At 28.9% G+C, this 17,786-nt stretch overlaps 1 protein-coding gene, 1 long non-coding RNA gene and 1 pseudogene across 2 annotated transcripts; all 3 read right to left on the bottom strand.

Moving 5' to 3' along the window:
• Positions 1–494: 494 nt before the first annotated feature.
• LOC114182108 (uncharacterized) lies at positions 495–1,248 on the bottom strand. The gene is made up of 3 exons (XR_003604030.2): positions 1,124–1,248; positions 963–1,031; positions 495–785 (listed from the first exon to the last, which is right to left on the bottom strand). It is a non-coding gene; the product is annotated as an uncharacterized LOC114182108 (long non-coding RNA).
• A 1,832-nt stretch (positions 1,249–3,080) lies between these two features.
• LOC146886739 (zinc finger BED domain-containing protein RICESLEEPER 1-like) lies at positions 3,081–4,262 on the bottom strand (annotated as a pseudogene).
• Positions 4,263–8,265: 4,003 nt separating this feature from the next.
• LOC114181071 (uncharacterized) lies at positions 8,266–9,021 on the bottom strand. Its single transcript, XM_028067403.2, has 3 exons — positions 8,918–9,021; positions 8,756–8,824; positions 8,266–8,578 (listed from the first exon to the last, which is right to left on the bottom strand). Exons 1-3 carry the CDS (start codon positions 8,981–8,983, stop codon positions 8,504–8,506), a joined length of 210 nt encoding a protein of 69 aa, XP_027923204.1. The 5' UTR covers positions 8,984–9,021; the 3' UTR covers positions 8,266–8,503.
• Between the last annotated feature and the right edge of the window lie 8,765 nt (positions 9,022–17,786).

Raw genomic sequence — 17,786 nt, 5'->3', positions numbered from 1 at the left:
CCTAAGGGGGAGTGTTATGAAATGTATAGATGTCCATTGAGTTGTTAGTAGTTACCTATGATTGATTGCTATTGATGTTATCATTAGTGTTGTAACCATTGAGTTGTATTCCTTGGGTTTCCTTTTGTATCTATAAATAGGGACTTCTCCTATTGATAATAATACACAGAAAATCAGTCTCTACTCTCTATTCTCTTTCTCTCCTTTATTTTATAACAAATTTAATATATTTATTTTTATAAATTTAAATTTTTGACTGACTAGTTTAAACCATTTTTTAGTAACTTGTAGTTTATAACTTCCAAGCTTTTAAAATTAATTATTTTGATACACCTTATAAAATACTTTTGTTTTTGTTAAACTACTTTATAGGCTGATCAAATGAACTAGTAATTATCTTATTATCCTTACGACAAACACTTACGCTACACATAAGTTCAATTTAAGTAAGTTTATTCAAGAAGGACACAATTTTAAAAAATAATTTGCTCTAGTTGAATAACGAGTCTTTGATCATTAAAGAATTTGGTTTCCTAAATCACATGAAAATGGTTACATTTGAAATAAAATTGAATGCTTATACAAATAGAAGTAAGATCAATACATCTAAAATAAAGGTATGGATGTTTCTGCAAAAACATATGGATGAGCAGGAACATGGTTTATTCGAAAAGAAGGAAAGTTCGGCATAATTAACGATTCATTTAGTTCCATTAGTTCTTTGTCAAAGCACTCTTGATAGCATCCGCAGCTCCTAGTGTCTTTTCCTGCATTTGTTGTCCAGCCTATACATAACAAAATACACTTATTTTTATCGCGCCTCTTAATTTCTAATTCAATAACCATGCAAAACTCTTTACATTCATATATCAATAAGAATATTATTGTAAATATAGATTGGACATGAATATTATGACATGATTTGATTTGCATAGAAGTTAAGAAATGAAGCATAGAAGAACCTCTTGCATGGAGTCTTGAGTAGAATGAGCAGCTTCGCTAGCCTTGTCCATCATGTTGCTAGCCTTTTCCTATAATACCATAAAAAACTTGTCAATGTTTTATGAATATCGTACATGCATGAACATCAACACATTAACAAGAAAAGAGGTTGGAGGTAGACTTGAGCTTGGCCCTTGGCTTGGCCAGCGTTAAAGCTTGCGTTTTGGGAGTTTTGAGAATCCATCTTCGATATTCTTGTGTGTTAAATTGTTATGGAGAATGAAGTTTTGTTTAATTTTGTTTTTCTGATTCATTTTCTCATTCTCTGTTGTAACTTATATAGTTTGTCTATATGTTGCAATTTTCAACACGTGTTTTTGCCTCTTCTCATGTTTTACCACACAAACTAACTAAGATTCACATTTTCCTCCTCCACTTACATTTGAAAGAATACATCTCATGTCAATTTTGGAATGTTGCCCACTCACTACCAAAAAAAGAAAAAAATTATTGGCCAATTATTTAATGGTATATACCAACTCGCTAGAAATAATGTTTTTTTTAACTTTCAATTTTTTTACACAGTAATATAAAAAGTACATTACAAAAAACTTCTAAATAGTGACCAATAATGATTAATAACTATACTAACCAATTTAGATTCTAATTTACAAAACTAAAAATTATTGGTTACTAAAATAGTCACTATTGTAAATAAAAAATTATAATTGGTCACTAAATTGGTATTTAAAATTAGATACTATGGTTTTAGCTACCAAAAAAAATTGGTCACTAAAAATTAGCTACCTAGGTTTTGATTACGAAAATGACTTAGTTGCTAAATTGGTCTCTAATTAATTAGTGACCAATTATAATTTTGTATTCATAACAGTGACTATTTTAGTAATCAATAATTTATAATTTTATAAATTGGTATCTAAATTAGTCAGTATAGTAATATTTTTGGTATAAAAGATTGATTTCTAATTAAAGATTTTCTTTGTAGTAATAATATGTGGTATTGTAATGTTATTGATGTTTTGTAGTTTGTCTTTATTAGTTGTAACTAAGTTTAGAAGTTTTTCTATTGCACCATTGATTATTGATACTGGTTAGATGTGAACAAATTTGGACGACATTATAAGTGACTTTATGATTTGTTAGGATGAGAAACTATGTGAGTTACATTCAATGCTGGTATCTTGGGTCAATGACGAAAAATGGTATTATGTGACTAAATAGTTTAATGGGACACTAATATAGTATTGGGATTATTATATTGAGTTAATTGAGATTCATTACGGTAAAGATTTTTAAAATACTGCAAATGATAAGTTAGTATTTTTTATTGTGAAATATATTTAATTTTAATATATAAATTATATTGTATTATTTGTATTTAACTTGCACGTCTCAATTAGAAAGTTATGAATGTGAATGTTACGTGATAAGTTAGAAAAATAGGGAATTGAATAAATAAATAATTTTTTAAGAGCAAAATGCACTTTATATGACGATATATATAGCCATCATAAAAAACAATGCATTCTATTATATAATGGTTAAAACTATAGATATCACGAAAATGTTATTTCTTTTTAATGATAATTATAACCAAATCCATGAAAGAAAGTAGAATTTTCTAGACCAGTGATACAAAGTGTGTACACAATATAAGAAAATTATTGAATAATAACTAATTTTAAAGATAAAAAGTAATTAGTTAATTTAGATACTAATTTATAAGTTAAAATTATTGATAATTAAAATAATTTTAAATAGAGTTGTTAAAATGGGTCACCCAACTCATCTGGCTCGCCTCACTACGGATTGGTTATTTAGTGGGTCAATAAAACTCAACTCACTTATTAGCAAGCAAAAAAAAACAAAAGAATCTGACCCGACTCATTACGGATTGACGGGTTAAACAGGTTGGCTCACTGACTCACTTAATTTAAAAAAAAAAACACAATTTTGTTTTCTTCAGTCCCAAGAAAACTAAATTATAATTATGATTAAAATCTAAATAAACTTCAATAAAATCCAAATAAAATCCAAAATTATGTTAAACTCCAAATACAAACCAAAATCAACAAAATACAAATTACTATCTAACATCAAATCATTCTTGTCACTTATCAAACTATAGTATTAGAGTCTTGAATGGATAAATCCACAACATTTTCATCTCTTGAAGCATCTTCTTTATCCCCATCTACAATAAAACAAGAAAAAAGAATGTTAACTAATAATATTAAAAGACTAAGTAATAAATAATTAAATTAATTTCACAGTACTAACAATAATGTTACTCGTTAGTTCAAAACCATGCAACCAATTTTGTGTTCAAATGAGTGCCTCAACATTTTCTGGAAGAATGGAAGAACGATATTTAGTTAGCACATGAGAACCAAGACTAAAGGCATACTCACTAGCAACGGTAGTGATTGAAATGCTAAGCACATCACAACCCATCTTAGACAAGTTTGGATAATGATCTCCACGATCCCTCCAATAGCTCAATACATCTAATTTATCAAAAAAACTTGGATCAAAATTTCCTTCATCTAAATAAAGATCCAATTCAGACCTTCTAGTGTCATTAACATGTTAGCTCAAATAATCAACATATTTCTAAGACAATATGAAAAATATTTAATGTCATTCATAAGTAAGAAATAAAATAAAGCAAGTTGTGTTAAATGAGAGATTTGAGAATTAAAAACTCACATCAAATGCATTCATCACTTGCTCATCATTCGTAAAAGAAGTAAGTTGTGGTCGAGGAGAAACTTGAGAACTTGAACTCTTTGACTCATTTGGATTTAATTTGACATATTATTCAAACAACTTATACATATTATCCTTTAAAAAATTAATCTTTTCTTCACAAGTAGAAGGATCAATCTTTGAATAACAAAATCGAATTGCTTCAAACTTCATTTGTGGATCAAGAATAGCCCCAATAACAAGAATATCACAATAGTGATCCCAATATTTACTAAACTTGTTCATCATACTCGATGACATATCTTTAATCGTCGGATAATCACTTTTTGCATTTTCTCGCAACAAACATTCAATTTTCCAAACTTGCATGAAGTAACAATTTGAAGTTGGATAAGAAGAACCTAAAATCAAATTAGTCATTACATAAAATGGCTTCAAGAACTCACACATTTTTTCAGCCCTTTTCCACTCATCATTTGATGGACAATGAACATAACTTGTATCATGGATAGCCAAACTTGCAAAGGCATGTCGATATCTAATTGCACTCTCAAGCACAAGGTAGCTAGAATTCCATCTAGTAGCAACATCCATTCTCAAACCTACTTTGGTATCAATACCCCTCACTTGAATAACACATTCTTTAAATGCAATTTTTTTTTGCCTCCAATCCTCTTACATGATACTCTCTCTAATCTTGTGTAAAGCATCAGAAGCCACCCTTAATCCCTCTTGTTCAATAATATTCAAGACATGTGCACTATACCTTACATGAAAGTAATTACCATTACATATCAAACTATTTTGCAAATTCAATTATTCACGCAAAATTTTTTGCATCACCTCATTGGCACTAGCATTGTCTAATGTGATAGAAAAAATCTTCCTATTTATTCCCCAATCAAGCAACAAAGCAAAATTTTTGTGTGCCAAATCATGACCAATATGTGGAGGTTCCATTTACAAAAGGCAATAATTTTCTACAACCTCCAACTCAGATAAACAAAATGAGCAGTCAAACAAATAAACCTTCTTAATTTATAGAAGTCTAACAATCAATTGTCAAACAAATTCGGCTATGAGATTTATGCATTACGAGTTTCACCCTCTCTTTGTGTTCATAAAATTTATTTGAAATATTAGACACAATTGTATTCCTACTTGGAACTCTTAATTCTGGAGCTAGATATACAAACAATTATTTAATTCACTTATATTTCACAAAATTATATGGAAGCCCATGTTGAATAATAGCCATTGAAATAAGGTCATCTACAACTTTTTGGTCAATTTCCCTAGATCTTAATTTCCTAGTATGATCAATTATCATTTTCCCCATGTCATTGTCTTTTAATTTCTTTAGAACCGTTTTGACAAATGACGTAACATTGTTGAGGTCCCTATATTTGAATCACCAGAAACACACTCTGCACCACATGCATTACATTTTGCCTTTTATTTACCTTCATTTATACCAATTTTTGTAAAATGATCCCAAGCATTAGAAGTAGTTCCACTAGGTCTCTTACTTTCTCTATCAAAATTTGTACCCTCATTTTCAATCTCTTATATGGTTGGTGACAAAAAATCATTTAAATTATCATTAACACATTGATCATTTACTGTTTCAAAATTCATTTTGTTCTGTAATTACCACAAACATAAATTATATAAACAAACAACCAAAAGTGTAAGTAGCATAACTTTAAAACAATATATAAGGGACCAATAAATTACCAGTATTTAACTCGTTTGAGCGTGGTTAGTGCAAGATACTTATAAGATATTCTTGGATGCCACTTATCTAACAACTACATCAAGTTGCATATTGAAAAAGAACACATGAAAAAAATGTAAAAATAGGAAAACGAATAGTTTTATATCGTTGAAACGAACACATGGTACCACAAAAATAGAAACCAACACGTTAGGAAGAGTTTTTTCCAACGGGGTTTTAGCCAATTAAAAATATTTTGTAGGTTTCAAAATAAATTATAAAGTGAAAGTAAGGGAGAGATGAAAGATAGAAGTTAGAACCATGAAAATATGAACAAACAAATAATGCCGAGTCTGGAAGTAGTAGTTTGAAGATGACAACAACAAACAAAAGATGCAGTGGTGAATTAAAGAGAATATCATTTAGATCTAGGGTTTTATTTTTTAATATTATATATATATATATATATATATTAATTTAATATTTAAAATTTTTAAAATTTATTAGTGGGTTGGTGAGCCAACCTGATTTATCACAGGTTCAATCCGAATGAGTCAGGTTCTTAGCAGGTTAGGTTCATTTTTTATCCATATTGAAATTTATAATTTTTTTTCAACCCAACCCGGATTGAACCCTGTTAGCTCGCGGGTTATAACCATTTTGACAACTCTAGTTTCAAATTGGTTTTTAATTTCACAATTAAAATAATTTCTATTATGATTTGATCTCTAAGTTTGGTCACTAATATTAGTTATTAAGATTTTGGTTAAAAAAAATTAATTTCTAAATTAGATTTTAATTAAAAAATTAATCTCTAAATTAATATGTAAACATATTTTTAATCACTAGTCATTATGTAATAAATTTTTTTATAATGAAGTGATATATTTCAATATTTTTTCAGATAAATCTTTAAAATTAATATATAAAGTGAAATTTCTATAACAACTATCATGAAAAGTAATACTTTTATATGTTAGTTTGTCAGCTTTAAAATTCACACAAAAAGTGCATTTTAGTCATTATAAAAAATTATCTTTATCAATTGGAGGTAGCTTTTAACCGACAACTTTCTTTTTTATTTTTTTTCGCTCATCATGTTATATATAAAATATGGAAAATGATATTTTAACTCATTTTTTTTTATTCACTTTTAATCTATCACTCTTAGATCATCTATTTAATTATTTGTAGTGATGTGATGTGAAGATCTAAGAATGATGAGAGTGGTAGGTTAAAAGTGAGTCAAAAAAAGTAGGTTAAAGTATCATTATCCATAAAATATCTTATATTCTTAACATCCTTTCTTATATTGATAATATTAAATTTAAAATACACTTTTACAAAATATTTTATTTATTTATATTGATAATACCAAATTTAAAGTACACTTTTAGAAAATATTTGATTTATTGTGTTAAAATCGTCGTTGGCATTCGTAAGTCAACTTTTGTATATTTTAGTCTTACAAAAAACAAAAAATGAACTTATGTCTTCTATGATGAAGGATATGTTGAATGTTATCTTTTAACTAATGAACATTCTCATCTTATATTATTACAAAAACATAAATGTATATCATTAAAATTAGACAAAAAAAATTGTTATATTAGGTTATTAATGTTAAACTGTTCAAGAAAGACCGTTAGTCTAACACAACAAAATAATTCTTGTGATTGAGTTTACTTCTTTTGACATTGCTCTAAGTTTTGATTTATTTTATCATTTTAAGAAACTCATAATAAGTATATTATGCTTTTTAATTTTAGAAAATAAAACAAATGTGTAATCTCACTCATTTCGGTGTAAATGGAAAAAAATTTCACGTTAGAGTTTGAAATATAAGAAACTAAATTGAGTTTTTTTTTTTTTATCAAAAAGATAAATCAAACTGAATAAAATAATTAAAAGACCTTTTTTATTTTCAAGTTACAATTGTAATTTTAAGGTTAAATTATTCTTTTGGTTTTTTATTTGTGAAATAATATCAATTTGGTTCTCAAGTATTTTTTATCTCAATTTAGTTCTTATTTTTTTTTTTAAAATGATTTAATTTGATCTTTAGTGTTAGTTTGACCAAACCATGTTAAAGTCAATGTCACGTGTTAATTAATTAATTAATTATTTTAATTTTTTTAATTTTTTACACGTGTCACATTGCAATTGTGCCACGTGTCAAAATGATTCAATTTATTGCCTATAATTGTTTTTAGTCTCAATTTTTGTAAAAATAGAACAATATTGTCCCTCCTTAAATTGAGACTCAATTTATTTTTCTGTAAATCTTATGATGATATTTTTACTAAAATTAACGTTTTTGTTAATAATATTTCTAAAGATATTTTCAAATTAACTTAAATTTTATACAAAACTTTAAATTTGAGTTTTGTTTTGAACTTGAAATTTAGTTCTTAAACTTATGTGTAACACAATTGTGAAGTGAAACGTATAAAAATAAAAAAATTCAAAAATTCAGAAATAAAAAAAATCATAAATTGACATGTGGCATTGACTTTAACACCGTTTGGTCAAAATTGATGGCAATGACCAAATTGAATCATTAAAAAAAAAACAAGGACCAAATTGAGACAAAGAAAAACTAGAGGACCAATTTGACATTACTTGACAAATATAAGGACCAAAAGAGTGATTTAACATAATTTTAATTAAGTGAAAAATGTTTCAATTCATCAAAACAAATGCTTTGCATTCAAAATTCCAAAATGTTTGCCTAATAGAATTTAAAACAAATTGTAGGATTGAGAAGTAATTTAATTGATAGATAAACTTGTTGCTTGTTGAAAAGAACTCAACAAAATGTACTTATAAATGGCTAGATCTAACATTTTGGTGTTAGCAATGTCTTTCTACAAGATTTTAGAACCATTCATATTTAAAACTTTGAGTCTTTGATCATTAAAGAATCTGGTTTCCCAAATCAAAGGAAAATGGTTACATTTGAAATAAAATTGAATGATGTTTCTACAAATTGAAATAAGATAAATACATCTAATATAAAAAAGAATGACATTTCTACAAAATATGTAGATGAACAAAAACAAGGTTTATTTGAAGGGAAGAAATTCAAGCATAATTAACGATCCATTTAGCTTTTTAATTCTTTGAATTCAAAGCACTCTTGATAGAATCAGCAGCTCCTTGTGCCTTTTCCTGCATTTGTTGCCCAACCTATACACAATAAAATACACTTACTTTTATCATGCATGTTTTTTTCTAATTCAACAACCATGTAAGATTCTTTACATTCGAATGTCAATATGAATATTATTGTAAATATGGATTAAACATGAATGTTTCAACATGCTTTGATTTAGATAAAAGTTGGGAAACAAATAATAGAAGAACCTGTTGCATGGAATCTTGAGCAGAATTAGCAGCATCGCTAGCCTTGTCCATCATGTTGCTAGCCTTTTCCTGCAATATCATACAAAAACCTTTCAATGATTTCTGAATATTGAGCATGCGTGAACATCAACACACTACAAAGAGAAGAGGTTGAAGGTAGACCTGAGCTTGACCCTTGGCTTGCCCAACATTGTAGCTTGCATTTTGGGAGTCCATCTTATGTTGCATGAAGAATCAAATGTTGTTAATTAGTGTTAATTTTTTTGATGCATATTTTCCCACTCTTTGTTGTGGTTTATATAGTTTCTCAATGCATTGCATCTTTCAACAAGTGTTTGATGTTCACGTTTTCTTGCATAAATTGTGATCCAGAGTTTCCTCCTTAACTTGTGTTTCCCAGAGCACATGTTAAACCAATTTTAGAAAGTGATTTTCACATTTATGATCAACATAAATAATGGGTGTTTTATATCGTAAAAAATAGTGTCTCTTAAAGAGAGATAACATACAATTAGTTCAAATATCTTAAATATTAAAAAATTAACTAATTTTATCTTTTATTGATTGAATAAATGTTTAAGCAGGTAGATACTCAATTACTTATCCCATTAAAGAATGAGGTGTTATATAGTTCAAGATAGTTGACATTTTTTTCTTTTAAATATTTGTTGTAATGATCATGTTTATGTGTAGTTGTGTAAATTAAATTTTAGTAAAGTTTTGTTATAGTTAATGTATAACTAAAATTTTTTGTTCAAAAATCTTTGTCATATAAGTGTATCTTGTATACAAAGTATTTGTTATGCAAGTAGATAATTGATTAAATAAATAAAAATTAGAAGAAAAAAAATGCACTTTTTATGATGTAAGTAGAAATTGATTAAATAAACAAAATTTTTAAAAGAAAAATGTATTTTTTATGATAGCATATTCAACTGTCATAAAATATAATTCATTTAATAATGATTACAACTACACTTGTCACAAAAATGCTACTTTTTATGAATTATTATTATAACTCGTTAATAAAATGATGTAATAGAAAATATCGGTGGCAATTTCGTAAATACAAAAAATAATATAACATCGGTTGTTCGGGTAGCCAATGTAGTATGACATTTGAATTGAACTCAAAAAAGAACACATGATACTACATCAATTGTTAGAGAGAATCGACGTAGTATATGTTTTTATTCAAAGCTTGTGCCTTTCCATTTCTCTCATTCGTCCCGGTTCTTTGTTTTCTCTCGCAGCTGGTTCTACCTGTTTTTGATCCTCCACTTGCGCCTCGTTCACCATTGTTGTGTGCCTCTTTCATACCGAAAAACAATTCTTTTAGGCTGCCATTGTCGCCCTAAAGCAATTTTTTTGCCAGTACCATCGTCGCCGCTCAACCCTCCTAGTCTACCGCTGCATCGTGCTCAACCTGTGCCTCTTGGTCCTGCTTTATGGTGGGCTTCAAACGAGACTCTCAAACCCTTACAGTGGCACTCCCCTCCCAACATATTCTTTCTCTTCCATTGAGATGCGTCTTCTTATGGTAACGTACATCATCTTTGTTTTTCATAAGATAGAATTTTTTGTAACAGGGTAGAGTGCCTTCTTAGAAATGGAAAAGAAATTGAATAATATAGGGAATGTTTACAAAAAAAAATCATGTATGGATAAGTAAATGTAGTATACAAAAATTGAATTTGGTTGTTCTTGATTCAAAGCTACTTTAGTGACTCTATTGTTGAATAGGGCATGGGTTTCTATTTGCTTTGTTCTATCCAACTTATTGCAAGGGCCACTATTGCCATATTGATATATAAAAAGGATATTATGAATTTATTACAAAACAACTAAGAAATTTACAAGTGTTATATTTCAAGTTCTTCAAAAGAATCCTTAGTTGTCTTAAATGCATATCATAAGAAATTAGAGAGTATTTCAACCTATTAACACTTTTGGGCCTTTTCTTATTTCTTCTTCTTTTTGTTTACCCCATGATTCATGAAATTTATTTTCAGGATTATGATTTATATTTGATTACTGCTTTTCCAAGTATTTAATTGTTGTGCGCTGGTATTAGTAGTAATGTTAACGTGTTGGTTTTGGGTCTAAGGGTGTTCAACACTCAACAATATGTTTAGAAAAGTTCATATTTTAAGTGTTATTCCATCAATTTTATAGTTGTGTTGTTTCTTAGTTTCCTATTTAAGATTCAATATAAAAATTGAATTCATATCCCAAATTATATTTTAAAATTAAAGGAAGTAGTAATGACAATCATTATGATGAACTTCAGCTGTCCATTTTGGCAGTTTGCAAAGTATTATATTTTTTTAATGAATGGGCGATATTCATAAATAAACAATGGATTTTATGTTATGTAGAAATAGATCGCAGTTGGGTGAATGCTAGTTGAGTTAGTGGTGTATATGATAATGATGTTGAAGAATTTCTACAATCTGCTCAACGAAAAAGAAGACTTTTGAATGGAAAATATTATTGACCATGTGTTAATTGTTTAAACGAGAGACGACTACCAATTAAGTTGGTAAGAGAACATTTTATTTGTGATGATTTCTTAAAGAGTTATACAACGTGGACCTAACATAGTGAAATTGTAAACCTCTCAATTGTATCTCGATCTCCATAGTCTAATGTATATTGTGAAGATCACATGAAGGATATGGTTGATGATATTGGAGAAGAAAATTCTTAACACGCACACATGTATGATTTATTGAAAGATGATTTAGAAAAAAGCTTTATATCTCGACTGTACAAGATTCACACGTTTGTTAGCAATATTAAGATTATTTAACATCAAGGTAAGAAATGGGTGGACAAATAAAAGTATCATTGAATTGCTTGAATTGTTGAATGACATGGTATCTCCCAAACATACCTCGATTTAAATGTTTATTTGTTAATGTTAATGATGCAAAAAACCTTATGTGGCATGCAAATGGAAGAAAAAGTGATGGATTGTTATGACACATAACTGATTCACCTCAATGAAAGATAATTGATACACTCTATCCATAGTTTGGGAGTGATCCTAGAAATTTGAGGCTTGGTCTTGCAACTAGCGGGATGAAGAGCACCTGGGTCGTGTGCGTACTGCTGGTTTTCGTATGAGTGTTAGACTATAGTTTGGAGCCCGAGCTATGAACCCCAACCTGACCAAAATGTTAATCCAATTAAGGAGTTGATTAAGGCATCATCCAATTTGTTTCAAGTACCTTATGGCATTCCTTGGGATGCAACAATCAATGATGATATATCATTGTATATAAACATGTCAGATTTGTTTGAAATAATTCAGGGTAATCAGATATTGAACATTGTAGTCATTCAACTTTGGATTATGTGAGTGCACTTTAAATTTATATTTTGCATTTAACTTATGTTTTGTTAGATAAACCTAAACCTTGTGAATTTGTAGCAATGCATGTATCTAAATGGATTAATTGTCAATGCGAGAAATGATAATATCTATGGTTTCCTTGAGCCTCAAAGTACACAAAAGTCTGGGAATAGAACAATGCACTCTCAAATTTACATTCAATGGTTGATTGATGCATCCTAGAAAAAAATTTACATCGCTCCTTATTTTCATGCGTAAGTTGAACTCACTCACTTTAGTTATTATCTAACTAATGCCGAATCACTAACTAAAATCTTTATTTAATAGGTCTCATTGACAATTGATTATTATTTGTCTCATAGACCATATTGTCATGTGGTTTTGTTGAGTGCACAAGAAGCCAAACAAAGAATTGAAAACTTTAATACAAAAGTATGTCTTAATTACAAAAGTAATGTATTTTATCATGATTATGTTGTATATGTAATGAATTCTCTTTTTAGTGCTATTAGTGTCATCAATGTCTTAGATGGTAAATCCAATGCATCCACATACACTATGCCAAAATTGTCAATAGACAACGCTTTTTTTGATAATAGATAGCGCTTTTTAGGCGCTATCTATTAGAGCGATATCTATTAATAGAGAGCGTTTGTAAAAAAGCGCTATCTAATGACACCTTATAGACAACACTTGACTAAACAAGCGCTGTCTATGTAGTTTCAGAAAGACAACACTTTTTGCAAAAAGTGCTATCTATAAATGCTCTTATAGACAGCACTTATGTTTTCAAACACAATCTATGTATTCTTCGATAAATAGTGTTTTTTCAAACAAGTGTTATCTATTGATTTGATTATTTTTTTATAATTTATTTAATTTTGCGTTCATTCTTCTTCTTTTAGTGTTATCTTTCACTCCAAATTATACTACGACATTTATAAATGTCACTATTATAAATTATTCTTTAATAAAATATTTTATTATTTATTATTTTCCTCCTATATTTATAATTTCATAATTCAATAAATTTTTCCTTAATAATGACAATTTAAATTATATAAAAATATTATAAAACTCTAAAAACAACATGTCGGTATACAAATAAAAATGAAAAGAAAAGAGATTTCATTAATTGTTCAACAATTTCAAAGTGTCAAAGAGTTGAAATATTTAAACATAAAATAGACAACATTAAAAATCATTGACAAATCTTAATACAATACTACATTTAAACCTAATCTTAATGTGTTTTGCTTCCACCATTTGATCATCCTGCATCATTTGGACATCATTTAGAGACAATACACCACTTTGAACATCCTGTGCATTCAATGATTAAAGAATATAAGTAATTGAATAATTTTAAAATAGTAATACAATAAGATTAGGTAATTTGCTTAAGTAAATTATACCTTATTATACCATACGGATGTACCAAAACAACAATCATTGCAGCGAGAAGTTCAAGAATATCTTCTCCAGAAGCAACTAAGGCAAGCAAGGTTTGCATTTGGTTTATTGAATGCTTCGTCTTGCAAACACATCCTGCTAGTAGCGCCGGTAGTTATCAACTTCAAAAATGCAACAAGTGATGCAAAAAATAATGGCAGAAAAATAATGTAGAGTTTTGCAACATGACCTTTGTGATCAAATGCTTTTATTTTCCCAAATAAGTACAATGATAAAAACCCTAGCCCAGAAATGACCCTACAAATAAATTTAAACTATTTAAAGCAAGAACTACAGAAATTTGAGAACACGTGCTTTGAATGAGCTAAACTAATTCCACCATTCATTTCCGTTAAAAGATAAAAGTTATGGCTGCTTGGGAAACTCTTATGTCTTTCCTTTACGACCTTTTTTCCACCATGACAAATGACATCTACTAATTTATCATAAAGCTAATGAAAAGGTCTAATATAGAGTAAACATAATTGATAGATATGAAACTAGTTCAACTTGATAGAGACTCATGAAATTAAATTATCAGAAATTATTTTCAATTATTAGATCCCCTGGAAATAGACACAAAACAAACAAGTGGGTTTGTTCATTACCATTCTAGAAACTGAATACTCAACACTTGCCACATTATGTTGTTGAACTTCACTAATATAGTTTAAGATTAACTTTATTTTAAAATATATGAAAAATAATAATTTTAAACTTTTTTTTTGTTGCTTAACTTTTACATAAATTAGGTAACGATCAATCCATAAAAATAACAATAATATTGAATGGATTAAAGTTGCTCTTACACTAAACAATTAAAAGGATCAAAACAATAAAACGCAAATAAATAATTAATTGATGATTGAAGTCCCTTTATTTGGGGAAATTGAAAAGTAAAAATGAATATCCATAGATGAAGAAAGAGAAATAATTAAGATTTCGTAGACTTGTTACTAATTAATGGATAGTAAAGAAGAAATATCATGACCAATACTTACAAGATGAATGATCCAGAAAAGTATCAGGCACAATAAAATTGGATGGCTTACATTAGGTTTGTGAACTCCATTGAAACACTATATATATATATATATATATATATATATATATATATATATATATATATATATATATATATATATATATATATATATATCACTAGTTTGCATTAAATGGAGAAAAAAATATACGTGCAAACTTCTGCAACAGTTCAACTATCTTATCTTTGTTGCCCCTATTCTTGCTTGATCTTGTTTCAATAGGAAAAAATCTTAGATTTATATCTTTATGACACCATAGCAGCAACAAGCCGAAAAGAATTATAACATATTCATTGCTTAATTAAATGAACAACATAATGGTTTACCTATGCCCTATTCATGGAACACTCCTAGCACACGAGTCCCTTCTTCATACTTTCCACAAACTCATAAGGTGTAAGCCCCTACAAGACACAGAAAACAATACCATGTTAGAGACGAAAGCCAAAGTCCACAGTGTATTTTTTTAGGAAGGCAACGCCTCCAAAATATTTTGAAAACTCTCTTATTTCTAAGTTTATTGTATTAATTATAAAATAATAACCTTTATAATTCCATACCACCTCTTAATAATTTAATTAGTTCCAACCAAATTCACAGCAAAAAGTACATATCATACCCGGTCATGAGCATCTTGAAGTGGAGAGCAACATCATAAATGGCACCCCCAAATCGATGACCAATTGTAAGCAAACCTTATTTAGAATTAGGCATATATTTACCTGATACAAGATTGGAAACTAGATCCTTCCCAACCCTTGCTATTTAGATATAAATAACAATATATTCTAAAAACTTACAACTGCTCTGTTCCACAAGAATGACAATCACTACTAGAGAATAGGCTCTACAAAAAATCATTGTAACAAATTGCTAATTGAAATGGAAATGAGAAGAAAAATATCTATCTTCTGTACATTCCTAGGCAAGTCAAGATGAGTAGAAAGATAAAAAAAAAAAAATCATTGATTCATATATCAATCATTAAGTCAAGAAGCATGATTAATGCCTTCCAATCCACATAGCTTAATCAATGGAAATATATAAAGTGTATTTCTATTTACCTTTTCAAGAATTGAATTCATAATCTATTAATACAACTGACCTCAACCAATATGACCCTTTGCCATTTGGAAATGACCTATCACTTCGTATAGGAACAACATCAAAATCTTCTATATCATGTAATTTTGTCCCCCTTTTCTTGATTGAACCCTTCAAAATCTTGCTACTGTCGCACTCCTTGGTCTTCCCTTTAGTAGCATTAGGTCCACAAAAATTGTTGTATATTATCAACCAAATCACATGAACTGAAAATGAAAATGAAAAAAAGAAGAAAACACCCTAATGAAAAACTTTGAAAATTAACTCCTAATTCTACACCTTGTTATGACGCGAGGTAGATATTCCTTTACATGGGTATGAATTTACACTGTAACAAGAAGCACAAACATAAGGAGACAACTTACCCTGGGAGAAAGCTTCCTATAATCTTCCTGTAAACCTCATGTGTAGAAAAATGGATTAAACGTTTATTGTTTTCAGTCCAAACTTAATATGTCTCACATGAACAACCCAATATTACATACACACACATAAATTTAACATACATTTTAAAAAATGTTTGTGTTATAATCTTCATTAGAATTTATGAGCAACTTTTGTGCCTTTTATATATACTTACAAATTGAAAATGGAATTGATGTCTTCTGTAATGAAACATGCATTGTTACTTATTTTTTAACTAGTAAAAGTTTTTATGTTGTATCATATAAAACTTAGGTGACACTAAACATGCTAAAACTTGATGATTTAGTGAATATTTAATAGTTAGATTGTTTCATTTGTTTAAATTCTTAAATCAAAACATTAGTTCATCAATATTTAATGTTATTTATTATGATAAAAAAGCATAAATATTATCTTTTAAGGTTATTAATGTTAAACTATTCATGAAGATTGAGTTCAACAAAAGAAAATTGCTCATGTGATAAAGTTCTTGTAACATCCCATTTAAATAATAACATAATTAAATGAAATCTTACACCGGATAATATAAAGAGCCAAGTTGCGGAGTATAAAATCACTGCTTACAGTTATCCAAGGTACTTAAAAGGAAATACTAAAGCTCACTACAATGCCTACAACCCAAAAGGAGTAAGAGATAGCCAATATTCGAAATAAAGCCTGATGAAGGATTGACCCCAACCAAGGATGGAGGCACATGCTTAAGAAAACTAAGCATGTTTAGAAAGGAAGTTCACTAATCCTTCACCCCTTTCATTTGTGTTTGTTATTTTTGATTCCCTAAGTTGACTTAGTTGAATCAACTTTAGTTGACTTGTTGACCTTTGACTAGGTTTGACTTGTTGACTATAGTTGACTTGACTTAAACCAACATGCTAATCTATGTTTATTTGCTTTGTCGGTTAATTAGGAGTAAGAAAGCAATGCTAGGTGGCGCATGGAGATTGGGGAGCATAAATGATGTGGAGGAGAGAGTAAAGCAAAGGCATAAAGCATAAAGTAAAATGCATAAAACAAGTGTACCTATGTACCTTTGGTCTCCTTTGTTTTTAGCACACTTTGGCCACATTTTGGAGACATATTAGACACATTCTTTGTCTCCTTTTGTGCTAGAACGAAATTAGCCTTGCACACACCATAGTTGGCTCTTTTGTCTCTCATTTTTGTAACCTTATTTGACCTAGTTTCTAGAAGCTAGGGTTAGGTTTTTGTAGAGACATCCTTAGGTATCTTTTATTTGCTTAGAGGCCCCTAAACTCTTCTATATAAGGGGTGCTCCTAGACATGTAAAAGGGTTGAAGATTTTGAAGTAAAAACACTCTTGTGTCTCAACCATTTGTGAGAGTTTCCTCCCTTGGGAGTGAATACTTTTAAGCCTTATCTTGCATAGCAAGTGGCGGCACACATCCACTCATCTTCAAGGTTGTCATGGCTACTAGCCTAGCCTTGTAGTGGCGTGCTTCTCACATTTTTTACCATTTCTTTCCTTTCCATTTTATGTTTTCTTCTTCCTTTAATTGTTCTTGGTTTTCTATGGTTTATGTGCTTTCCATTTCCTTTTTGTTTTGAATCAATCCATCATCTTCTTCTCTTGAGTTTTGTGAAAGGAACCTTCACATCTAGATAGCTTGCTATCTTAATGTCCAGTGGG

This window comes from Vigna unguiculata, chromosome 4 (genome assembly GCF_037176805.1).
Source record: "Vigna unguiculata cultivar grain cowpea cultivar isolate G323 ecotype 2 chromosome 4, ASM3717680v1, whole genome shotgun sequence".
NCBI lineage: Eukaryota > Viridiplantae > Streptophyta > Magnoliopsida > Fabales > Fabaceae > Vigna > Vigna unguiculata.
This window is presented reverse-complemented; position numbering and strand designations above follow the sequence as displayed.

Coding starts and splice junctions, on each gene's coding strand:
- LOC114181071 (XM_028067403.2), bottom strand. CDS start 8,983: ATGCAACATAAGATGGACTCCCAAAATGCAAGCTACAATGTTGGGCAA. Junction 8,825..8,917: donor AAGCCAAGGGTCAAGCTCAG/GTCTACCTTCAA, acceptor ATGATATTGCAG/GAAAAGGCTAGCAACATGAT. Junction 8,579..8,755: donor CTCAAGATTCCATGCAACAG/GTTCTTCTATTA, acceptor TATTGTGTATAG/GTTGGGCAACAAATGCAGGA.